Source organism: Mycteria americana, chromosome 7 (assembly GCF_035582795.1).
Source record: "Mycteria americana isolate JAX WOST 10 ecotype Jacksonville Zoo and Gardens chromosome 7, USCA_MyAme_1.0, whole genome shotgun sequence".
In the NCBI taxonomy this organism is placed as follows: Eukaryota; Metazoa; Chordata; class Aves; order Ciconiiformes; family Ciconiidae; genus Mycteria; species Mycteria americana.
Genome location: NC_134371.1, coordinates 34,216,016 through 34,243,382, shown reverse-complemented (window position 1 = coordinate 34,243,382; position 27,367 = coordinate 34,216,016). Strand labels below are relative to the sequence as shown.

Below are 27,367 nucleotides of genomic sequence, written 5' to 3'. Positions count from 1 at the left end.
CTATTGACTTGTGAAATGCAGTGTAAAATTAAACATTAGCACAGTTACTTTGTTTTTACTCACTGTCAGCATCATGACCTTTATTAAAAACTGAAGCATTGGCTCTTTAATCTGTATCTGAAAAGACAATGCCCATAAAATACAATTTAAAATAGTATTTATATCTCCATTAAGTCTGTCTAATTTTCTCTTTCCATAATAAAATTCACCCTTAACTATCAATCACAGAGCTCAAACACTACTCCGAAGGAGTTGTTTGGAAAGCCTTTGGAAAGGATTACGTTTTGTTCCAAATCTCCCTTCTTGTTTCTTTGGAGCCTAGAATATCATTGGCACATGAAGCTGTGATTTTTGCTTTTATTTCTGTCTTCCCTTAATCACAAGAAATTTAAAAGTACTTGGTTTTGGTTCTGTTATTCCACTCACTTTCTGCTGAAATGTCTGGTATTGCAGCCTGAGCAATAATTCATGTTTCTCCATTGCATTACTCAGGTATTCATTCTCCATTGCACTATCCACTATTCATTTACGTGCTTACCTGTTAGCAGTTCTGTATCGAAAAATTCAGTACCTTGTTTGGTTTAGGTATACTCTCATCATGAGAAGTACCTGAATACTAATCAATCAATACCTGTGTTTCCTTTCTCCTCACTATCAGTCTTTTCACCACTGAAATTCCTATAGCCATTTCTGTATCTTGGTCTATCAGATTTTTTTTAATCAGGTTTGGAAATTAAACCAGTTTCTTTTGACCTTTTCCCCTCACTTCTCAGTTTAAAGCTCTTCTTATCAGCCATAAAAGCCTTGATGTCCAAAGACAATTTTCCCAGATAGACAGAATCCAGCCTTTGAAAATGTTCTCTTTCAGCAAATGCATCCCACTGGCTAAGTATTCCCAAACCTGCCTTTAGCACTGATCTTTGAGCCATCTATTGATCATCGTTACGTCATCATATGTCCGATATCCCTCTGTACTGACTAGAAAAAATTTTAGGGAAGTCACTAAAATGGGACATAAGTATCTTAAAAGTAAGTTATGATATTCCTAAGTTAGAGATGCATTGCAAAATCAAACTGTTATGAAAGTTTCGTACAACTCCCTGTAAAACAGGCAAACTCATTGCTAGCAAAACTTATTATTAGCAAATAAACCATGAACTCACAAGTTCTGTGTTTGAGAAAAAAGAACTTTCAAATCAAACAAAAAGGTGTGTTTTGATCAATCATTTTAATGATTTTTGCTTTTTATATCTCAATTAATCTGTACTCCATCATTGCCATTGCTGATGGCAACCAAAGATTGCCTCAAAACCCTATAGTGGTTATTTTGGAAGACCTGATTATTTTAAATTTTGGCAGGGAAAAAAAAAAGTGAGGTTGGATTCTGTTTCTTGTGTTTTAAAAAGCTCTGGGTTCCTGCTGAAGTCTTTCATGTTGAACCATCTCTTTGGCAGAATGCTTATTCAGGTGATGCCCAAGAAACACAGGAGATGATATCAAAGCACTGCAGTGACTATATAACTTTTGTAAGGGGAATGTTTTCTAATTGTGAAATGACCCCACAAGTGAAAAATACATTTTTTATTTCAACTACCAGATCACAAAGCAAAGCACAATATGTAGAAAAAGAGGGGCGAGAGCCATAACAGCTGTCTCCTTCTGAAAGAAAAAACAGAAGGGTTAGCTAAGTTCCACCAAAAGGCAAAGAGGAACTGATGGATCCTTAGCTTGCAATAGGAGAGGTGAAATCAGGGGAGAGCAAAATATCCCTGGCAGTTCTGGAACACTGAACCTAAACTAGATTTCTTTAAAATTGATGGACATACGTGCTAAATGCAGGAGTCACTGGACTAGGCCCATGATCCTTGTGCTCAGAAGAATAATGTCCTTAAAAGCTCATTCATTTCAGATTACTCTAGTGTCATTCCACTAATTTCAATAAAGCAATTTTCAATCAGCAATCAACTATAACCACTTTATGTTAATATAGATTTGACTAGCTAGCTTTCAGGATCTCTCTGTTTCTAGGAAGGACTAAAATACTTCTATTTTCTTTCCTTAGGCATCCTTTCAAATCTAATTCATATCTGACAAATGAGACAAGAAATCAATAGTATGTAGTATATACTGTATAATGACCTGGAAAGTTCTTAAAATAGCTGTGCTTGCTTCAAAATAGGTATTCAGTATTCCGTATGCAATTATTTGGCACTGTTACACTCGGCCAAGTTCCACTGAAAATATGGTTCTGTAAAACAGAGGCAGACCAAATGGGATGAATCTGTACGCTCATGTTATTTTTAAATTGCCTCACATAATACACAGTCATATACAAATCAGGTTTTATTTTGACCTTTCCCATAGTATTTAGGAAAACATGAATGGAGCAATATTGAAAGCCTGGATTGTTCAACTCCTACAAATATAAAGATTGTATACTGTACATGTGCCATATGCTGCACACATTCCCACATCTATGGCCTTAAGGAGATTTTAGTGTCAAGACAGCAGTTTGAGTTTCTCAGGTTTTTCATAGGCTTTCTTACCTCTGCCTTGGCATGCGGATAAGTGGCTGCTTATGGCATCTCTTACTAAGGCCAAAGAGCTTGTGAACAGTTTTCTGTGCCTTGAGGAAGAGTTGCTTCATGCTGTTTTCTAGTTGCTCATAGCGACGTTGAAAATTAGAATCCATTGTCCACAAATGCATTACAGTAGATGTGTTCAGGAAATAATTCATGGGCAGCCTTTTCATAAATAATTTGAATTCATCTGAAAAAAAAAAATAGTCTTTAATTATGTCGTTATGGCTCTTGTTGCAGCAAAAATTAACTTTTAATTTAGTTTTTCATGAACTTCTAATTTTTTTAAAGTTGAACTTTTGTAATTTTAGAATTTAACATTTTAAGTCTTTCAAAGTAGAAAATTAACTACATTTTTAGTGGTAATATTAGAATAAAACCAGCAAAAGTCAATATATATAACTTTTAAGTTTATGTTAAAACACATACAAGCACTGTCATTATTCCTCAACCTGGATAATATGAAGATTAAACAAGAATCAAAGATTCTTACCTTCAAATCTAGGATCTGAAAGTAAATATGCATTTAAAGATCAATGTATATTAACTTATTTGGAGAAGATAGGAAACTGTCTTAAAAGGAGTATATTCCAATATTTAGGAAATGCAAGTATATGTGATTTTACAGGCCAGCTCTCTTTTAGACATGTTATTTCACCTGAGACAAGCCATTAAGGATCAGACTTTCAGAATTATTTAGAATTGAAATGGAGCCTTTCAAAGCATTTTATGGTACTTTGACACTTAAAAAATGTCCCACATAACTTCTTTTTGACTCATATCCCCATCTCTAAAGGGGTAAAAAGGAGTTCTTAAATCACAGGATCACTGTTATTGTGAACATCCTATGCTTTGTGATTTGTTCTGGTAGCTCAGTCCACATAAGATCCATAGACTGTATCTTATTAACAGAATTTTATTAATCAGTGAGTCTATTTGCATAAGTAGGATAATTTACAAGTTGATTTATAAGTTTTGAGCCTAAATATACTTCCATTTAAAAGGGCTCTAATTACTGGGGAAAAAAAGAGAAAATGAGTAGCACACTTGAAAGCACGTTTATCCTTTTTCTTTCTTCTTTCCATATATCAGTATATTTTCCTGTCTGCCCTCCTGCCTGCTGCTATCCTCCCACCCTTCACAATCCATTTTTTCTTTCAGCTTGTTCCTTCAGTGAAGTCACTTATCCCACAGTTTGGCTTTCACCCTGCCAGATGCTCCTTTTGGGTACACTTCAGCAGACTACATGAATGCAGTGACCCAACTGACTGAAGTAGCTTCCTGGTTAAAAGTAGAGCTAATCATAATATTTAACGTTGCTATAATATTAGGTTGCTTGTGGGAGAGGGTAATAATTGGGGAAAATGTATGCTCACTTAAAAGAATACTCCATTACCATCATTGTTCGTAAGACTTTTGGTTTTAGCTTTAGGTTTAGCTTTAGTTTTGCTTTTTAACAATATTTTTACACAAAGAAGGCAAAAATATTTTATTTTTTATAGGCAGAGGAGAAAAATCTTTTCTGAATGAGCTAGAGCGACCCTCATCCACATCCTAAGGGACATGGGGCCATGATGAAATAGAACAGCCCTTTTTTGGCATAGTATTTTCTGCGATGGATGAAGATTCATCAGAAGACAAAAGGCATTGAAAGGTCTTCTGGAAGCTAAAAAATGAAGGGCAAGGGGCAAAGGTGATGATTTTATATTTAAAAAAGTGGTTTTAATAATTCATCTGGGAGCTCCTTGGCAATGTGTTACTCATTTTCTCCTCATGCCTTCCTCTTTGGGTATTGGTTGTCCAGTATTCCCCCCTTGAGGACAGTACAGCTGCCCCTCTGCTGTCCCTGGGTACAAATTAAGGGACTGAGGAAAGGAGCTGTTTATTTTATCAAGTATTCAGAGCCTCTTATCCTTTGCTTTTTCCTTTCCCTAATTTTGTCTAAGGAGTTGGTTCTTATCCTCTGTCCAAAAAGAGTAAGTATCTGTTCCTGGGTTTGTAGCTTAATAATTGGAATTAATAGGAGTATTTAATAAATTCTACATTACCAGATGAGCATCTCTGTGAGTCTTAGTGTAGTTTTGGGAAAACCAGTTCACTGTTTTCCCCTTCCCAAGTGACAATTATGCCTTTGTCTCCTCCCTCTACACTTCCCAGTCTTCACTTCCCTTCAAGGCTTGCACAGATGTTGTGAGAGAGGGTTATGACTGTCTTGTCTAAAGGAGCCACAGTGCCATTGGCTTGGTAAAGCCTTCCAAGCCTAAAGAGTGCATTTTCAAATTTAACAAACTGGTAGTAAAAAAAAAAGAAAAAAAAAAGAAAATAAATTAATAGGAAATAAGGTTAACTGAACTGTTACAAAGTATGTCCTTTGGCAAAGCACAGATCTGTATTTTGTATGTCAGCCAAGCTTTCCTGACTTCAGAGGAGTGTACTAATACTCCTAGGGAGGAACAGATCCCAAAGCCACATTCCTGACTACCTGTTTTAATCGCTAACTTCTCATTTTCCTTCTGTTCTTCTGAGACACTGGTATATCTACTTAAACTCAATTTCATGAAGCCAAAAATAAACCCAAATCCCTGAGGAGAGAATATACTCGGAAGATGCCTTTTCAGTTTTCATATTGCTGTAATAACTTATTTAAGAAACATTGTCAATTTGCTGTCCTTCGCACAAAGGCAATAAGTTCTACAGCTAACAACTAATCAGATGCCATGTTTAGAAGTGATAAGGAGGGTTTACACTCCTTAACTTGCAATATAAAAGCATCTCCAGTAAGAAAATGCTTCTTTTTCTCCCTATAATAAAGATAATCTTTGACTATCCCTGTGCCCTGTATGATCATGCTAATGAGCACCATAATGAAGGTAAAAGAGAGACAGATAAAATGAGCATGGTCACATAGCACCTTCTGCAAAAAAGAGAAGAAAAGATAATGTGCTCATATCTTAAACAGACACATTTCATGATCTGTGAAACTACAACATGAACTCCTATCACTGAGAGATGATTAAACTATTACACTCCAATCAACACATTGTACCAGCCATTCCTGAGGGTTAACAGCCAGTATTACAGTGCTGGGGGCCATAGAAAATGATACTTTTAAAACACGGTACTTGATACCACATATGGTATGATTTCATTACTTCCTCATTTATTTTTACATGGGTAGTACATACAATACCTTTTTTAATATTCTTAACTAATTGCAATTAATGGGGAAAAATGTAAAACATTATATGCAGTGGTTGATCAAACAAGTTTATTTAACTTTCATTTTATGGCTGGTCATGTCTGTTTTTGACTTCCCCCTTTCTGCAAGGTAAATCTTCCTTGTATTAACGGTGTCTAGAGATTGAAATGGCATACCATATTTCAGTGGCAAAGCATAAATGAAAAATATCACAACGGGAGCAAACGTTATTGCTGAAATCAGATGAATGTCAGACATATTTAGGCTGTAAGAAATACCTAGAGCTACTTACCCTGCTCTGTATTGGAAGAGAACAGGACCCCTGATTTCTCTGCTATGAATATTTTGCATATCCCTGATATTTTGAATTACAAGATCTGTATCAGACCTACAAGACCACGGCACACTTCTGTTTTCATTTCAGCTGAGGCTGAGTGTTATTTGGAACTATTCCAGGCTATCAAAATGTCTTCTGTTAGCTTGTTTCCTAAGATCCCTTTTGGAGGATCTTTGGAAACACCTTGGAAGTCAACAGATTTATACCAGCTTGGGAACTGAGAACACCAGGTTAACAATGGTAACACAGGCTATCATCTGACTGTGCAATGTAATGCTAGCAATATTAACACGCCACATAATATCACTGCACTTGCTTCTCCTATTTTGTTTAGATTAAACAGAGCAAGACCATGACTGAGCTTTCCAACTGTCATTCCTAAAATTTTCTTTTAAATTATATAGCCACTGTTTCCCTGATCAATGTAACAGAGATTATTTCTAGTCTATGGGTGTTAGAGCGATTTCCTCCTCACAGCCCAAGACACGCTCTGTGTAAAGGCAGAGAACAATCTCAGCTTCTGCAGTCAGGATAGCATGAGTAGGAGGGCAAAACAATAGCTCCTTTAAGCCATAGCTTGTGTATAGGGAGGTTTCAGTAACATACTTTATGGAAGATCAAAATTCCTGAGTCCCCTGGTAAATAAAAAATTTCAAATTTGACATGGATTTCTAACAAAGAAAAAAAATACGCATAGTTCTTTTTTTCTTTTTTTTTCTGTTGGCTCTGTATTGTGACTGAAATGAATGAGAGCATATGTGTGCATGTGAACAAATTAAGTGAGGGATCAATCTACATGCAGTTTAGGAGAATGTAAAGCAAAACACAGTTTGAAAATAACCTGCATTTGGTGATATGTTACGAAGAAATAGTTTCACAACAAAGTAAACTAAAAGAAATTTCAGTCATCTTCTCTCAGTCTCTAGAAATGACTTTTTCTGCGGAGCTGATCTTCTATCAAGTTTTATTCTGACATTTGATTTAATGTCATATTGTGATAAGCCCTTTTACCTAAAACAAAACAATTTAATCTTATGGCGCTAAAACCTTTAGTATTGGAAATTACAACATAATGTTTCAGTAAATATATAACCCTGTCTAATTGTGGATTACATAGTCTAACCTAAACTTAATTTTATTTTTTTTACCAATATTCAAATATGGAAAAAGCAATGATATTTTCTGAGCAAAAGCAGCCTGACAATAACTGAAAAAGTATTTTGCCTGGCCAGTTTAAGAATCCTTTGTTGACTGAAACATACTATTGACAATAGGCTTATATGTAGTCTATGTATTTTCTAAAATGAATAAGAATTTGGACTGTAGCAGTTTTTCCCTTTAATGAAGCTTGGTAAAAGTATGTCTGTAGGAGAAAACCCATTTTTACATCATATTATCATGTCAAAATCTACCATTAGACAGAAATTGAAATGGGCTGTTTTGTCATTTCTCTAAATGATGCTTTAATTAAACATTTTTCTCCTTTATTTATCTAAGAATAACAATAAAAAATCTTTGACAAACTTTGCAGTGAATAAAATGGTGTATGTTCATTAGTTTGATTGACAGCATTAGTGACACTTCAGCATTGTCTGTAAAATCTATGTATCTGTCATTTGTACATATGTCCTCTATTTCTATCAAGCTCCTTAATTTGTTCTAAAGATATTAAAATTCTGCCATCACAGTCTAGGAGTGTATAATATCTCATGTAAAAACTATTCTGCTTTGGCTCTAACAAAATGTTACAATGGGCTTAAGCAAATTGACAAAAATTGACTAGTCTTTAACAAATAAGGGTGTAATACTATATGTCTGAACAAAAAATTACGTAGCCTGACATGCTAGTCCAAATACAATTTGTTTCATACAATTTCAAAATTAACTGAAGTGAATTCATGTTCTACATTGCATTTCATCTTTTCTCACTCTTATAATGAGAATTACTTGCAAATGACCACTATGCTTTATAGACCACTACTACTTTGGGAAGCCATTTCCCTTCTTAAATTGTAATGATACGATCAGACATTAATTCAGGCTTGATGTGACGTTGGGTGGTCTCTTGTCCAACCTTTTGCTCCAAGCAGGTCATCTCTGACATCAGACCAGGTTGCTCAGGGTTTGGTCCAGTCAGGTCTTGGAAACTGCTGCAGATGGAGACAGCAAAACCTCTCTGAGTGACAAAGACTCAACTGACTTCATGGAGAAAAAGTTCCTCCATATCTCCAGTCTGAAGCTCTCTTCTTTCGGTTTATGCCTGTTGTCTTGCACCATACAGAGCCTGGCTCTGTCTTCCCAATCTTCTCCCTGCAGACAAGGTGGCTGCTTTGAGTCCCCTGAAGCCTCCATGCCCAAGGCTGACCAAACCCTCCTCCTGTGGCCTCTCCTCCCAGGGTGCGTGCTGCAGCCCCAGCCGCTCTGGGGACATCACTGACCATGCTCCAGTTTGCCAATGCCTTTCCTGCACTGTGGAGCCCAAAACTGGATGCAGTATCTGAACGTGGTCTAACAAGTACTGAGTCTAATCCCCTCCTTGATCTCCTGGTCATGCTCCTGTTCATACCACCCAGGGTGCTGCTGCCCTTGGTGCTGTCAGGCCACTACATGCTCCTCTCCACTTGCTGCCAACAGGTCCCAGGAACTTTCCTGCAGAGCTGCTCCTGGCCAGGAAGGTGCAGCCTGGATTGCTGCTGGGCTTTGCCTGCCCAAGGCAGGGCTTTGCATTTGTCCCTGTTGAATTTCATCACGTTCCTGTTGTCCCATTCCACCAGCCTGTCCAGGTCCACCTGGATGGCAGCCCTGTTCTTGAGCATATCACCTGGTTCCCGTCCCCCTTGCTCAAATTGGTATCATCTGCAAACTTGATGAGAGTGCACTTCATTGCTTCCTCCAGGTCATTGCTAAAGAAGATAAACAGAGCAAGTCCTGGAATAGACCCTTGCTGTATTCTACTTGCCCACTGGTCCTCAGGTAGGACGTGTGACCCACTAACCCTACTCTGTCTCTCACTATATTCTGCTATCCAAGTTAAGATACAGTGGTCTGGATGGAAGTACAAATAGATGGGTAAAAATCCAGTTGCATGGCCAGATTCCATGTATAGATACTTGCTAAAACTGAGGTAAATGACATCTATTGCTCTCCCCTCATCCACAAATCATCATTTTATCATAAAGAGAATGAGGCAGGTCAGACATGATTTACCCAGTCACTGTCTTCTCCCTCCCTTGTGCTACCTTAACCTTGGCTGGCTGTCAGATGCCTACCCAGCTGCTGCCTCACTCCCCCTCCTCAACAGGACAGGGTGAGAAAATAAGATGAAAAGCTCATGGGTTGAAATAAGGACAGGGAGATCACTTACCAATTACTGACATGGGCAAAACTGACTCAACTTGGGAAAGATTAATTTATTGCCAAATAAAAATAGAGCAGGGTAGCGAGAAAATAAAAGACAAAACTAAAACCACCTTCTTCCAAGGCTCAACTTCACTCCTTACATTCCCAACTCTTCTATATCCTCTCCCCCACGAACAGTGCAGGGGGATGGGGAATGGGGATTGCCGTCAGTTCATACGACTTCATCTCTGCCACTCCTTCCTCCTCATGCTGTTCCTCTACTCCAGGGTGGGGTCCCTCCCTCCGGATACAGTCCTTCATGAACTGCTCCAGCACGGGTCCTTCCCACAGGCCACAGGTCCTGCCAGAAAACCTGCTCCTGCATGGGCTCCTCTCCATGGGCTACAGCTTACTTCAGTGCATCTCCATCTGCTGTGGAGTGTGGTCCTCCATGGGCTGCACTGTGGATATCTGCTCCACTGTGGTCCTCCATGGGCTGCAGGGCAATAACCTCTTCACCATGATCTTCACCACATACTGCAGGTGAATCTCTGCTCCAGCATCTGGAGCACCTCCTCCCTCTCCTTCCTCACCAATCTTGGTGTCTGCAGGTATCTGTTTCTCTCACATTTTCTCCCTTCTCTCTCTCACAGCTGCTGTGCAACGTTTTTTACCCTTTCTTAAATATGCTATCACAGAGGCACCACCAGTGTCACTGATAGGCTCAGCTTTGGGCAGTGGTCAGTCCGTTTCGGAGCCAGCTGGCACTGGCTCTGTCCGACATGGGGGCAGCGCCAAGTGTCTTCTCAAAACAGGCCACCCCTGCAGCCCCCACCACCACCAAAACCTTGCCACATAAACCCAACGCACCTCCAGAAACATGGTCCAAGAGGACTCAATCCATGATTTTCCCAGGGACCAAAGTGAAGCTGATCAATCAGTAGTTCCTGGCATCATCCTTTCAGACTTTTTTGATGATTGGCATAATATTTGCCTTTCTCCAGTCATCAGGGATCTTCCTCAGTCTCTATGATCTTTCAAAACTGAGACAGAGGTCTTACAGGGATATCACCCAGCTCTTTCAAAAGCCACAGATAGAGTCTGTTGAATCCCATGGACTATCATGGGTCATGTTCTCTCAAATAACCCTTGATTCCACCATTACTCACTGCTGAATCCCCCTTGAATTCCCTTACTAAGCTCAAGAGATATTTACTGGTGAAGGCTGAGGTCAAAGAAGGCATTGAGTATCTCTGCCTTATCTATTTACGCTGAAACAAATGAATCACTAAATCACTCAACCTATTCAGCAGCAGGCTCACATTTCCTTGTTCAATCTTTTACCACCAAGGCAACTATAGAAGCTTTTCTTGTTGCTCTTGGTTCCAAGCCTTGCAAGCATTGGTTCTAGGTTTTCCTATCACCATCTCTAAATGTCTGGGCAATGTTTCTGAATTTTTCCTTGGTAGCTTGTCCCTGTTTGCACTTCCTGTATGCTGCCTTTTTGCTTTGGAACTCTGTCATGAGTTCCCTGTTTAGCAAAGCTGGTTCCCCAGTGTATCTGCATATTTTCCCGAGTGTCAGGATGGACAGTTCTTATGCTTGGAGGATGCTATCCTTAAAACCTGTTCAGCTTTCCAGAGGTCCTTTGTCTTCAGAGCTGCCTCAGAGGGAATACCACCTACCAATTCCCAGAATTAGGTGAAGACTGCTTTTGTGAAGCCCAGGTCTACATTCTGCTTCTCTCCTTACCCACTCCTTTCCAGATCCTGAACACCACTATTTCATGTCCTCTACAGCCAAGGTTGCCATTGATTATCCCACCCCCAAACAGCACTTCCTTATCAGGGAATAGCCAGTCCAAATCTGTGGCACTCCTATTGATCTATCCAGTATCTGTATCAAGATGTTATTCCTGACACCCTCGGAAAACCTCCTTGACTGCTTATGTCCCTCAGTGTTGGCTTTTCAGCAGATGTCAGGGAGGTTAAAGTTCCCCACGAGAAGCAGGGTCTGTGATCCAGACATATCTTAAGTTGCTTAAGGAAGGCTTCATCCACTTCCTCATGTTGACCAGGTGGTCTGTAACACACTCCCACTGCAATGTCACCCTTGCTAGCCTCTCCTCTTACCCTGACCCACAAGCTCTCATCCCTGTGGTCCATCCTATAGCAGAGCTCCATACATCTGAACTACTCCTTAACATAGAGGGCAACTACCCTCCTTATTGTCCCTGCCTATCTTTCCTGATGAACTTGGATCCATCCTTCACAGTATTGCACTCAGGCAAGCTGTCCCACCCTGTCTCTGCTATCCTAACAATGTTGTACCTGTGACCTCATGCAGAGTTCTGGTTCATCCTACTCATTTCACAGGTCGAGTGCATTTGAGTAGGCATATTCAAGGTGGATTTCCATTTGCCCTGTTTTATCATTACTCTTGTTACTGTCACCCTGCATTATGTATTCCTAAGAAAGATTTTCCCTTTACTTAGAAGGACCAGGAAGACACCACATGGGCCTGTGGTGGGGCCATGTAGTCACTCCTGATACACTCCAGTTCTCCTCTGGAAGTATTGCTGGTGCTCACATGGCTGAGCAGCGAGGGATAATAGTCTAAGATGAGCCAAATGAGCCTCAGCAGTCTCTCCTCAAGTCCCCAGATCAAAGTTCCTAGAAAACCTTCCTAGAGAGCAGGTCAGCTTGGCAGAGGGGGACCTCCATCTTCAAATGCCGTCACCCACTGCTTTTTAGTGCCTGCATGTGGGTCAGGCTTGGCTGGCTCTGGTGGGTCCCCAGGACACTGAACCTATTCTGCAGTCACAGATCTACAGGTGGAAAAGGAGCTGTCTTCCTGGTGTCAGACATCACAAGTCTCCTGTTCCCCCATCTTGACAGTCTGCATTTGCCACTTGATGGAGTACAGACTCTGGCTGCCCATCATGTGCAGCTGAGGGTTCACATGCTTGGTTCTGCAGAGTCTCTGTGAAGGTCGTATCTCTTTTTTTCATCTTGCCCAGTGCTTTGCAGAAGGAATACTATTCCCTCTCTGAGGGGTGATTCATGAGATGGTGTTTCAAAGACAAGTGCCTGTAATAATGCCTTCCAGATTCCTGCCTGTCAGAGGAAAAACTAGTTAAGCAACCTGAAACTTTACATTGAATGAGAAATTTCAGCTGCAGTTTTAGTTCAGTTGGGGTGTGGGGTTTTTTTTCAAAATAACCTGTTTCCTTGTCTATGTTAATCGTTTGTCTACACCTGGTTTTAATATGACTCCAGCCTTCCTTTGGCACAATTCATTCTAATAGTGAGCAAAAATAAACAGGCAGTATTGCATAAGGAAAATGAGCAAGTCGGAGCCAACAAGAAATATTCAGACCAAAAGCTTTCATTGAAAAACACTAAGAAAATATCTCTAGTAACTCCAGCAATCTATTTACCTACAGAAAAATTGAAACAGATCAGCAAAACAAGCCATCCAACCCTGCTCTGCCAATTCGCTTAACCTCTGAGCCCATTTCAGTGCTGATTTTATCTGCTGATGCTGTAAATAAGCCTACTATTTAATATAAATACTGGTTTATTTTTGTTATAGGTTAGAAGCTGGAAAGAAGACTACCAATTAATTTCACACAAAAGCTGAGGAAAGCTGCTAAAGTTATTTGTTTCATAACAAAGAAGGCTCTTAAGTAGAACTGTGCAGAGCATAGAAAATCCATTTTGTAAAAGGATTTTTAGCATTCCAAAATTAGAATGCAACCTAAATCTTTTGAAATTCTCTAAAATTCTCCAAATGCTTCTAATTTATCTGAAATCCTCTAAAAGGAAAAATTCTAAGGTTTTCTTATTTTACTTTGCTTCAAATCAGCCAAAATACTTCACCTTGACAAAACAGAAATTTTACATTTTTCTGTCAACCTTTCATTTAGGATTATAACATAAAAGTTATAAAGTAAGAAATGACAAAATGAATAATCCTTTCTAAATGAAGGTCAAAGCGCTTTACTGTATTCTGTCAAAAAAGCATCATTTTGCAGTTATTGAAAGATTATTCCTGGGGTTTTTTTTTTCAAAACAGCTGCCTCAATATTTTGTAATATTCTGTAGATAAATCTTTGTCTCTGCTACACTTCAATTGCCTTTTCTGTTTAGCCTGCAAGTTCTTCAGAGAAGAGCCTGTCTCTTATTACATATAGGGCAGTTAGCACAATAGACCCCAAATTTCATTGTTGCCATGTATTACAAATAAAAATAATAATAATAAATTTGCTTATGGCTCCAGGCAACTGCATTCTCCTTGGAATCCTCTGTGGTAGCTGCAATTAGTGTGAGGAGCAAGAGTTCTGGTAGGAAAGATCTCATAATCCCCACGAATTTATCACACTTTTTACATAAATGGACTGTAGGTGAAAAACCTTCTACCCTAACAATGTGACCATGGTATTATCATTCCTTTCCCATAACAATGCTTTTAATTGTAATTAGGGCAATAAATATGACAGCAAGTCAAATACCATTGTCAGCTGTAAATTGAAACCTCAAACCACAAAGCTGGTAGTCTGAGAGAATAAAAATCAATAGGACCTAGATTTCAAATGGTCAGATACAGTTGCTGTTCAATAAAGTGCTGCCTCAATATGGTGTAGATATTATTAAAGAGATTTATAAAAGATATATGTTTTTTAAAATATCCCACCATGATTCAAAAGCCTGGAGAAAACAAAGTACTATGATGAACGTATATTTGTTTTTATGTTGCAATGAATTTTAGTTGTCCATGATGCATTACTTAATTTGTCAAAGAAGTAGCAGCTGTGTTGCAAGGAATGTATAGTTGAAAATAATCCAATTCAAGGAAGCATAAGACTGCAGCTTGAAACAACCTTATTTCTTCACAGAAAAGATAGTAAAGCTGAATTTTCCTTCCTCCCCGCCCCCCCCCCCCCCCCCCCCCAATCTAGGCTAAATCATTCATCTATCCCTATAATTAAAACATTTTCTTCTCCAAAGCAAATGAACTCTCCTTTAAACTTACTGAAGGACAAAGAGAAGGAAGGAAATGTATGTGCTCTGGAAGATATGGATGGCATATGACGGAGGAGAGAAGCTCAGCACTTAATATTGGACAGGCTATTTGAACTGGTACAATCTAGCCGCTTTGTAAGCCTCAGGGGAAGCAAATTTTTATGATTCTTGAAGTGGGGTAGGTTTGTGGGTTTTTTCTGTTGGCTTTCTTTTTTGAAGCGACAAATGCTGCAAGGATAGCTCCTCTAAACCCTAGGATTTGCAAGGAGGGAAGAACAGGGCTAAGTATCAGTGCAAATGAAGGTGGAATCAGTGGGAAACAGAGATCCTCTGATCATCCATTAATACATAGTTTCTGAGGAACCTTATGCAAATGTTACAAAACAACTGATTTTACATGTATGTTACGTATGTTTATATATATAGGCATGTATATATACGTATGTTTTATATATATAGTTAATGAAAGTAATGTCAACCTGTTATAGGAACAGGAAACCACATATACTCCCCTCACAAGCCTTGGGACTCTCTTGGTTCCTAGATAAAGAGGAAAAAACTGCAGAGTCAAAAGTGGTAGTAAAGATAGAATATCATCCTGCAAATCATGGATTAATTCTGAAGTTTTACTAGGCAGGAGATAATAGCCTTCCCTAGACTCTGCTGTGAGCTGAAAGGACTCACATTTCCTATAATCAAGAACTGACTTGTTTCTCATTCTCAATCTAAATATGACCTTGACAGCAAGTTCACTTTTCAGAAACCAAAAAGCCAGACTCCAACAGCTGCCTCTGTAAATCCTAACATTTGAAGGACATTCCCTTCATTCTGTCAGTTTTTCTTTAGGGTGTGATTTTGGTTCATTACTCTCTTAAAAATGTTTGTATCACTACCTTTCAAATGAATGTCCAAAATTTATCTATGGGTTATTTTGGACTTTTTTTGTAAATACTTTGATCATTTCAACATGGTTTACAAGTATTCCTGCAGCATGGATGTTCCAATTTCTATATAGTACTAGTTATTATTACCTTTTATAGCACCATAAATGCACATAATGCGAAGGACATAGTTTTTATGCTTAGATTTAGACATAATCTGTCACCCCAAAAGTTACCTTACTTGTTCTTGGTCATGCTGGTAACTCCTGCATTTTGAAAACTGGGTAAGGTAAATAAACACGTAATGTATCACAGAAGGATAGTTCAGGGAAGAGAATGAGTGAAACTGAAAAGCGTTCTTGGAAAACACATTGAAGTAAATGACCAGTGTTAAGTTGTTACAAGAGAAGATTTAAGAAGCTATGAATCAGAACAGACAACACTGCCCTAGAAGAAAAGAGAGGTTACAGAGTGACATCCCTCTTAATAAAGAAAGTCCAAAGCTGCCAAGGCAGATTGGAATTCCACCAAGAATGAGGGGTTTTGTCACTAGCTTCAAAGGGAATTACATTATGTCCTGTACATGGTGGACATAAGTAGGATTATATTAGATCAAGCCTTCTGCTCCTCCTCTTATTACAATGTCATCACAATATTTAAAGAGAATGCAATGCCATGTAAAACTTTAGTAAGTTGATTTGCCAGGTGCTGCTTTAGCAGGAGTCATATAAGGCTTTTAGTTTTGGAACAGGGGCAATTATATTGACGGGACCTGATTGGCTGTACCTTAATTTTTGGAGTAGGTGATGAACAAGTTAGACACTGACTCTCTGAAGAAATTATGCACATCCCACCTGTTCATTTTATTAAAACAGTGACACGTCCACAGGGGTGGGAGAGGTGGGGAGGGGAGTATTGGTCACAGAAGGAATGACAGTCCGTGTATCTGTTCATGTTATTGATTAATCTTCCTGACAACCACATAGGGAAGTTAATTACTAGGAGGCAAATTAACACCTTTGCAAGATAATAGAGAAAACAATAATCATATTAAGAACTCAGGGGGCTAAGTTTTCTTGGCCTTGAGCCTGAAGCTGTAAGCACTGTTTTAAAGAAAGCCACTGCTCTACTGCTCAGGGGCAAATAGTTTGAACCATATTGATTGAAGTCTTTATTCTCAGTTACTAAAGAGCACCTTCAACTGCCAGTGAGTTCTCATGAGGAGTCTTTCCATTAAGATTTCAAATGAGACTCACCTTGCATCGCAATCAGTCTATTCTGGTCAACAAAGAGACAGACTGTGCTACCTGAATAACCTGTGCAATTACACCTTGTGCGTACCATGTACAGTGAGCTTGCAAGGACCTTTTAATGGGTACATTTTCTCATCCTTCTGAATCAATGAAAACAAAGTTTATGAGAGGGCAAAGTTAAATTTGTTGATTTTATAAATTGAAGAAATCCTCCCTCCAGTATTCAGTTTTAGTTCCAGATTTCATTTTTAAGCTTATGCTATGTGTATTTGAATTGAAACACTAACTGGAAAAGCAGTAATATGTCACTGGACTGTAGTAAGAGAGAACTTCTAGTGGAAACTGTTTTCACTGTAAATGACTGTTTGGGACTCTAAATTTACAGTCTGCCTGTGATGTGAATCAAACTTAGTCATCTTGCAATGTTACTTAAGACCTGGAATCTCAACATAAAGTCTGAAAGTCAGTCTGGGCACTTTTCTTCCATTATAATTTCAAGAAGTTTCTTCTGATCACAATGTATGTAGCAACATCTATGTTTAATCTGACACTTCAAAATTAAACCTGACACTTCAAAATTAAACCTGCAGTTACCTTCTGCCCTTTTACTCACTTTTAGTAATTTAGAAAAGGTGTAAACCAGACATTTGGTACACTAACTATATTTTTAAATGTTTGTCTTAGAATGCAGTTTCTCTTTTTTTACTTTTTTATCTTTTCTTTTTTTTTTTTTTATTTTCTCCTGTACTAGAAGGATCATAGGGAACCCTATAAACACCAAGATAACTTTTACCTAGTGATTAAAAGCCAGTCTGAAAATTTTTAAAACAACATCACTGTAGTTTACACAAGAGTTATTGAGGGCATTGTTTAGATCTTAGGGTTGTCATTTCTGCTGATAATAAGGGAGAAGGCTAGAACCCAGGTTAATGTCTACATGCTGTAGTCAATCTGCAGGCTCGGCAGCTGGGAAAAGTTACCTTGTTACTTGTCAGCTAGGTGACTTTGATTTGAAGATTATGAGAGGCAATAAAAAGGAATCCCATGGTGCCCACTTTTGCTAAAGCAGTTTTTAGAAAGAATTCGTGCTAGAGGAATAGCAAAAATCTGTGACTTATTGGGATGGCAAACAAAGTTATATTAGATTTTTCTGACTAAATAGAGGGATTGTTAAAGTTAAACATCACAGACTAAATGCAGACTTGCTGTAGTTTTGCTGGAGTCAGCCATCAGAAAGAACCTGACACACTATAATCACAGTAATATTTTAAAATGTTTGTCTGATGGAGAGGAGGAGAAAGAATGAACCACATGAGGGACACTGGTTGCATTCTTTAATGCACTGTTGGGAGATGTACAGATGTACAGATGGAGCGTGTACAGAGAAGGGCAACGAAGCTGGTGAAGGGTCTGGAGCACAAGTCTTATGAGGAGCGGCTGAGGGAGCTGGGACTGTTTAGCCTGGAGAAAAGGAGGCTGAGGGGAGACCTCATCGCTCTCTACAACTACCTGAAAGGAGGTTGTAGAGAGGTGGGGGTCGGTCTCTTCTCCCAGGTAACAAGTGATAGGACAAGAGGAAATGGCCTCAAGTTGCGCCAGGGGAGGTTTAGACTGGATATTAGGAAATTTTTCTTCACCGAGAGGGTTATCAAGCATTGGAACAGACTGCCCAGGGAAGTGGTTGAGTCGCCATCCCTGGAGGTATTTAAAGGACGTTTGGATGAGGTACTTAGAGACATGGTGTAGTGGTGGTTTTTGGCAGTGTTAGGTTTATGGTTGGACTCGATGATCTTAAAGGTCTTTTCCAACCTATATGATTCTGTGATTCTGTGAGATATTAATATAATTCATAATTAAGATGATTGCAGAACTTCAGCTGACAACAGTGTATGAAATAATGAAAAATCTAGTACTTATCTGATGATGCAAACTTCTTTCCCCCAGGTTTCCTGTGTCTTTATGCTGTGATTCACATTTGATCTTGAAGATTTGGATTTGTCATTGGTTTTCATCATAATGCATTCTGTCAACCAGACGTCTAAGATTTCTGTCTTCAGCACTGGACAATCTATTTAAATTTATTTACATTATTTAATTTATTTTTATTTTAACTTTAAATTTAATCTATTTAAATCTAAGTTAAAGATTTAACTTTACATTTTAACTGTCTGGTTTTGTGTCTGCTTTATTTAAGCATAATTTTTTTTTAACAAATTAAAGAAGTCTGATTACTCCCGCTAGGTCTGCTATTTTTTAATTGCTACTCAAACTGACTGAAAGAAAAAAACTCACCAGATGTATTAGTATGAGCTCAGCATCTAAGAGTCTCTACAAGCAAGAATAATGACTGTAAAATTCTCTTTCCTGAGAAACACTAAGAGATTTGTGTAGATTTTGTGATCAAATATGATCACTTGCTATGGATGTATGTATTGACTGACTGTGTGACTGTCTCTGACTTTGGAACAATTTTGGAATTCCTCCTTTACAGCTTCTTTACAGCCTCAATAATCATAAAGGAAATGCTGCCCATCTGTAGCAAATTCATAAGGCTAGCAGAGGGTGTAAAGAATTCTCCCCTGAGCATCCGCACTTCCACGTCAGTGCCAATTGTAACTTCCAGTCTTGATTTTACTGTATTTTACCACAGTTTGCAGCCTGGGTATTGGAAACCACCTTCACCGTGAAAATAGAGATCTTCAACCTTCACAAGAAACAGTAGAACAGTTTTGAAGCATGAAGTCAGCACACAGTGCTATTTTATAAAGATGTGTAGTGTGACCACAAATGATTGGTCAATCTTTTGAGAAGTTGTGACTCAGATGACTCAGATGTCTATACAGCAAGACCACCACCAATCCCAAAATGCAAAGTGTGAATTGAAACATATTCTGTCTTTTAGTAGTATTCAATAGTAAAAATATGGGTCAAGTTTGCATATGAGTTTCAATTGATTAAGGTCTAGGTTAACTTCAAGAGTGAGAGAATACTAATTCTTCACTTTTTCCAAGATCAGCTTTGGGCTTTTGTTGTGCTTGGTTTTAATAAAACAAATTTGCAGATCTGGGAAGTAGCTGTGCTTAGTGGAAAGAGCCTTTCTTGTTTCAAAGCTGGCATTTTACAGTATCCTCATATTTCATATGGGAAAATATGAAGTGAAGGAGAAGGGAGACAGTTCTGAAAGTGTATCATCAAAATATGGTGGTTTTCCATTACTATGACATTTTGCAATTTTGAAGATGGAGATATAAATTCATGACACTATTAAATGCATAATTCTCTAAATCTCACTGAAGATTATGGAATGGTGATGATCTGTTCTATTACTTTCTGTAGATTTTACATAAAAGTAATTATATAAGATGCAAATGCTACCCCCAAAAAAGAATGGGATGACTGAACTTCCTCATCTCCAGTATTACTGATATTTAGTTCAGTAATATGCTTATCATCTCTTCTCTTAGAACCTGCTTTCTTCAACCCTTTAAATCTAATTATTTTATACAAGGGATTTGGGGAACATTATTAATTCAATTGTTTTAAAGAAATGGAAAAATATAATTGAACTGAGGAAGCAGGATTCTTAAAGTCTCAAAAGTTTGCCTATGTTGAGGCAAACAAGAAAATTTTGGTAACTTTTTATGTAGTGCTATACATTAACTGAGGATTTAGATCTAATTTTTAGGTGAACCTTTCAAAACTGTGGATTTTTTCAGATAATTTTGAGTCAGTACGTCTAAAAGGTAACCAATGCTCAATAGCAAGACATCCTGGAGTTATTAGGGAATTATGAAATGCATTAGACGTGAAGTCCAAATTCAGTTAATCCAGGGATTTAAGAAGAAATAGCTTGCAACAGCAATTCACTTCAGCTAGTACTTTGCAATCAAAGCAATGATGGAGGATGGATGCACAATGAAAGATAGTCTCAGCAAATATTAATGTGAAAGTTAATATCAGTTTACTTTGGCTGTACTTATACCAGTTGTACCTTCTGTGATACTGAAATTTACCTTTTGAAATATCTCTATAAAGCAGGTACAGAAGTTACTGAAAAAAATCAAACTCCACATTTTGAGAAGAGAAGTTTGTCTTTTAAAGCTGTAGAAGGATACATTTCAAAATATTTACAGGATGACCTTTGATGTTTAATTACGCCTGTGAAGCCACATGTCTGGCAGCATAAACAGTTTTTGTGTTCAGTGGGCCAAGTTCTTCAAGGTCCTAGATGGCTCTGGCTATGATCTATTTAAGCTAACGCTGAACATTTAAGTACACAAGTAAAACCTATGAAGTTAATGGACTACGAATGATTAAAATAAGCACGTATTTCAATGCTTCACTGAATCACCTTTAAGTGCAACTGTGACAGTAAAATTTCTGCCCAATTTGTTGTAGGCATGCGATTTCCTTCCAGAGTATTTTGAATTTAAACTAAATATTTGAAAGAATAAGTTTTCAATTTCAAAGCTACTTTGAATATATATCTCATAGTATTTGTTACACATCTCCTTATCCCATGCCTTTCAAGGAAATATTCCAAAAGAGATTTTGTTGCCTTCAAGGGAAAAAAAAAATCAACTGCTCAGCACTTGGAAAATATGTGACAAGGCAGCAAGCTGCCTTGCATGTGAAATATGTGAAAATAAATCCTTGGATGGAAGATTTTACTTTCATGTTTCCAGGAGGTCTCATAAATGCTAGTGGTAAAAAAAGAAATTATGAAAATGCACTTTTGCCATCTTCTATTGTTTGAGCAGCCCTATCATCCATGTCCGTATTTATTTTAATAGCCTTTTTAATTTAGAAAAATGAAATTAAGTTACAACATGGATTGCTACAAATATCTTTTAGATGTCAGTGAGCAGATGACCTTAAAAGAAAATTGTTGTCATTCAAAGTGTTTAAACAGCGTGGCCAGATTTCCAAAGGCACTCAGCAGCCAGCCACACCAGGATTATGGTACAGATAATGCATGACCATATTCTTATCCTTGCTGTCAGAATCCAGAGCCTGTGGTTTTTTTTATGGGTCTGCATGCCTTTCATGTGTTTTAGAGCAGTGGGTCATAATCTCTGTAAATTGCCAGTCAGTTGTTGACAGAGTTGCATGTTAGAATTTGCTTCTTTGTACATTGTCTTGCCAAGAGAGTCCAAAAAACTTCCAAAATCAGTGATGTGTAACAAGACAACATATTCACTAACACCATCTTCAACACTGCTGTAACCATAAGCTGTGACAGTCCTCCATGCTTCAAAAATTTCAGAATTTTTTCAAGGAATCTTTTGACACTCCTTACTGTGTGAAACTAATTAGCACTTGAGTGCTTAGGCCAAAGCTTTTCCTGAAATGGAAAGATAAAGTTTATGAGAGGATGAGGTAGGAGGAAGAGCTGGACAAGTACATGCTCTTAGTATTAGGTGCAGAAGGGGTACAGGAAAATTGGCAATATGAAAAGAACAACACATTGAAAAGTTGGGGTGGGCTACAGGCAACTAGTGAAGATTTCAGTGCTTTAATCTAACTAACATAAGTGGACTCCATATTCTGGAATCTCGGTGAAACTTAGTGGCTTGTGATAACAGCAGGTCAACTAGATTATCTAGTTGTCCTTTTAGGCTACAAATTCCTGTGAAAGGCTAGTTTCACGCACATTAAGAAAGGATAAATGAAACACTGCTTGATTACATTAGAGGTGATATTTTTAGGCCATGTGTTAGATGATAAGAACACAGCTTCTTGAAATTATGTTCTCAGGGAGAACTTTGCTTACACATTATTTCAGCCAAAGGCCTCAAGAAACTAATGAAATTTGTTAATAAAGGTTGAACAGCTTTAGTATGGATTTTTGATAAGGAAACAGCTGCTCATTTGCAAGGGTAGTAGCTGAGTCTGGAGGCAAGATACGATCAAGAATAAGCAGATGGTTCAAGAGTAAACAATTTAAAGTAGCTCTTGTAATTTCTTTGAGAACTTAGTACATACCCTGATATTAAGAGGTTATATGAAGCTCATTGAGCTAATAGTGATCAAGCATGTATTGCTGGAGGGCAGCTAGAGAGATGAGAAAGGCAGCCAGATTTACTGACAGGTAAATAACATACTGCATGTTATGTCCTCCAAACATAACATGTCCTCCAAAATGAGATTCAAGTAGTTAAAAGATGCCAGAAGAGCTTGAGTGAAACAAAATCTGCACATAACGATGAAGGACACATTCTGAATATGTTTCGTCATCTAATCTGTAATAATCATAGTTGCTCAAAAGAGAATTGTCACTACAGGCAATCTCAAATTGCAGACCAGAGTCCTCCTATGTGAAAACCAGGAAAATTCTTTGATCACAGAGTAACAGAATGGTTGAGGTGGGAAAGGACCTCTATCCAAACCCCTGCTCAATTAGGGCCACCTAGACCCAGTTGCCCAGGACCATGGCCACTCCGCTTTTGAGTATCTCCAAGGAGGAAGACTCTACAACCTCTCTGGGCAACCTGTGTCAGTGCTCAGTCACCCTTACAGTGAAAAAGTGTTTCCTGATGTTCAGATAGAGCTTCCTGGGTTTCAGTTTGTGCCCATTGCCTCTGGTCCTGTCACTGGGCACCACTGAAAAGAGCTTGGCTCAATCTTCTTCACACCCTTCCTGCAGGTGTTTATCTACATTGGTAAGATCCCCCCTGAGCCTTCTCTTCTCTAGACTGAACAGTCCTATGTCTCTCAGCCTTTCCTCATAAGAGAGATGCTCCAGACCCTTCATCATCTTCAAGGAGTTTCTCCAATATGTCCGTGTCTCTCTTGTACTGAGGAGCCCAGACCTGGACACAGTAAACCAGGTATGGCCTCACCAGTGCTGAGGAGAGGGGATGGATCCTCTCACTCAAACTGCTGGCAACACTCCTCTTAATGTAGCCCAGGATACCATCAGCCTTCTTTGCTGCAAGGGCACATTGCTGGCTCACGGTCAACTTGGTATCCACCAGGACCCCCAGGTCCTTTTCTGCCAAGCTGCTTTCCAGCTGGGTGGCCCCCAGCACATCCTGGTGCCTGGTGCAGGAGTCCCCAGGTGCAGGACTTTGGAATTCTCCTTGTTGAACTTCATGAGGTTCCTGAGTGGTACATGCTTTCAATTCACCCCACATTACATTCGTCTAACGTGATTATTCATTGCAGTTGGACATGTACGCATAGTGTGGTCATACTAAATTATTACCTTTTTGCAGCTGTAATTGTAGTGTTCAGGACCTTTGACTTTACACACAGTTATCTTCTGCATCTCATGATTTAAAAGGTAAAACAATAATGTAATCTGCCTAATTTGGAACAGAGCAGTAGGCTGTAGAGAAAATAGTCTTGTTGCCTTTTTTTTCTTTTCTTTATTGCTGGAAATTCAAATGGAGAGTTTCAAAGACACAAACTAAATTTAGCTACCCATTGATTTCAAATAGGAGTTAGGCACTGAAGAACTGCCATTTTTTTCTTTAAAAAAATCTATTTCTCAGTTGTTTTATCTTGAACAGACAGAAGAAGAGATAACACCGACAGTAAAAAAATCATCTTAAATAGATTATTTAATTCTTCCTCTTTAGGCTAAATTCTGTCTACAGATAATGTGCATGACCTCAAGTGAACCCAGTAAGATTTACAGGTCTATATTAGGGGACAAAATTTGTTTCTGGATTCAGAGGACTATTTTATTATATGTAAGGAAAAGAAGAGTTTGGAAGGCAGAAAAGTTAGAAAATCAATACACTTGTATTTAACTTTACTTGAATCTGGAGTTCATAATGTAAAAAAGTGGAATTCATTCATTCATTCATTCATTCATTCATTCATCTGCAGTTAATAGTAGACTATATGGGCCAGTAGTTAGTGCTCTGGATTATCCTGCCCCTTGTCTACTCAGAATCTAAATTAATAAATAATCTGGCCTTCTTTCACCTTACTCTTTTCTAGCTAATTTATTTTTATTATAAATTGATTAGAATAAAACAACATACTCTTAGCTCAAAAGCTGACTTCCACTGATTTAGACGAAGACTGAAGGATATATTTCCCACATCAAAGTTATAAAATATCTATTATTTAAAACATCAGTTTTGTTTAATAAAGGGCACTTTTTTTCTCAGAACATGCTATTAACATGAATCAGATCAGGCTGATATTTGTTAATAGCATTTTTCGTAGTATAAATGCTGCACATACATTTTTCATAATATGTCTCAGTAATCACTGTGGCTAAAAATCCTTACAGACCATGTGTGACAGTACTGGAAGAGCTGTTCAGATGGTAATATATGATTTATATAGGGAGGTTGAATGAGCAATGACTAAGCTATCTATCAAAAGTTCACAAGCTGACTTTTTTCAACAAAGTACAGACCCATGCACATACAAGGTTACCTATCTCATCTTTCCATTAACATCTTTATGCAAAACAGTTTATAAGTTAAAAGCAGAGATTTTCTAAGCTACCTATGAGATGTGGAAGTCATGCTTTGTATATTTATTAGTTTAGAAATGATTTAAATAATTCAAGGGCTAGAGAGTGGGTATGGTATATGTCTTAATGATGTTAATAATCTGTATTTCACACTTTTTAGTAACCACACCTCCTAGCAATTACCTGACAGATGTATGTGAAGTTGCCATTTTAGTGATTCATACAGCATAGCTAAAGACTCTTTTATAAAAGCACAGAATTTAACTCTTACTCATTTTTCCCCTGACATTCATGTCTCAATCCTGAACATAGGACTATACATGTAGCTGACAACTATTCAAACTTGTAAGTAATTTGATGCCCCTATACAGCTTGCTATAAGAATCCTCCACAGACTCAGATATATGTGCTCTTTCAGCTTAACTAAAATTACTGTTAAATACGTGCCATCAAATGACATTCTTCAGGCACTGGACAGTATCGCATCCCTTTCAAATAGGACAAAATAAGGTAAACAAAACTGTGCCTTTCTGTAGAGTCAATACGCTTGATTAAGTTTGCAAAGTAGTAAATGATAGCATGACTCCATAAATGCTTAAAGGTGTCAAAACAGTCATTGGGAAAACGCATTTTTATGTACACAAAAAAGAAACATCAATTCAAAAGCATTTAAATGCTTTTATAATCAGAGAAGTCTGTGATCCTCCAAGGAGAAATATTGTAAGTGCCGGTGTCCTCATGCTAAGAGTGAGACTGGGGCTGGGAAAAGGGCCTGAGATATTCCAAACAGATTCAGATTTAGGCATCAGGTCTCACTAAAAGTTACAACAACTGACATTTTAACTGATATAGGGTCTTTTGAAATTCTCAACCTTGAATTGAGAAATCAATCTTTAAAAATAAAACAACAAATATAAAAAATGAATGTGTACAATGTACTGTTCACAGTTAAGTATTATACTGATATTTCTTATTCTCTCCCACACTCTTCCCATGACCACTGAATAGTCTTCTTCCCCCTCTCTTCTACTTACTTGTTCTCTTTCTCCAACACAACTCATTAAAAACTGTGATTTTTGGTTTTTTCTGCTTCTTCCTTATCTCCCTCATTTTTTTTTTTCCCTCGGTGATTTTTCCCAGGTCTGCTGAGCTTGCCTTACTTTTCCCACCATCTGGCTAGACAGCTGTTACTAATATTGCTGTGTGAGTTGTGAAAACAGTTGTTCAGAAGCTGAGTCTACCTGCAGTTCCCATTCTCTATGGGACTGGGAGTTCTGATGATCAGGACAGGGGAAATGATGTATGAAACAAACCTCAATGCTTTAAAGAAAACCAATGTGGCACAAACGTATTGTAGACACAACATGGATAGGTCCAGTTTAAACACAAATCATACAAAGAAGCAAGTTGCCAACTATGATAGGATGAACTATTAACTACTTGGTAAATCAAGGGCTGGCTATGCTCTCCATGTCAGCTTCATGGTATCACTGGAGGGACAGGATAAAGGAGAAGTACAGGAGAAACTTTGACCCAACACTGAAAAATGGATGTGAAATGAAGCAGCTGTTTCAGCTGCATTACAGAACAAAAATGCAGAATACCCATATGAAGTGTATAACCTGACTTTGTTCCTCATTTGTTCTGCTTTCTGCCTCCTCCAATACACTTCTTGCTCCAACAGGGACCAAGTCCTCACAGTCCTGGACTCCACAAAGTATAGGAGATGAATACTCAAACACAGCTGCCTAAATCTTAATGTAATTACACAGACTGCTGATCATCACAAGGTGAGGGCAACACTTCCTATCAGAATGTTATAATAATTAAGACTCAGATCCAAGAAGCATTAAACATCCAGGATGTTTAGTTTCAGGTGTATGAACCATTCTGGAGATTTCAGATGGAGTCTGTTGTAGAAATACTTTTTGTAAGATACAGCCAAACAGACAAAAATTTTATAAAACATCTCACCAGATTCTTCAAATTCACTGTTGTATGCATTCCAAGTCTCACTTATGCGGAGCAGATTTTCTTCCATGGCTTGAATGTCCATGTAGGGACAGTTGCACTCTGGGAATTTAGGACCACACTGACACCAACAATCATTGTCCTTGCAGATGAACTCCCCCTCTGAATTGCAGGCAATATAGCTCAGAGCTGCCTGGACAAAATGTTCTTGCAGATACTCAGGCAGGATGACCTGAAGACCTGAAGGAAACAGAGTAAGTATTATGTTATTAAACGCAAAGGAATTCTTGAGTCAAGCAGCTTCCCCCAACATATGTAACAAACAAAGAAAAAAATTATGAAAAAGG

At 38.2% G+C, this 27,367-nt stretch overlaps 1 protein-coding gene across 1 annotated transcript in view; it reads right to left on the bottom strand.

Moving 5' to 3' along the window:
- The window catches only part of BRINP3 (BMP/retinoic acid inducible neural specific 3), a 65,953-nt gene extending 38,735 nt beyond the window's left edge, over window positions 1–27,218 (bottom strand). Inside the window, exons 1-2 of the mRNA XM_075509190.1 lie at window positions 27,024–27,218; window positions 2,547–2,769 (exon numbers count right to left, since the gene is read on the bottom strand). Coding sequence (XP_075365305.1) covers window positions 2,547–2,769; window positions 27,024–27,105 — 305 coding nt within the window. The 5' untranslated portion in view covers window positions 27,106–27,218. The remainder of the gene's footprint in view (window positions 1–2,546; window positions 2,770–27,023) is intronic.
- Window positions 27,219–27,367: the final 149 nt, after the last annotated feature.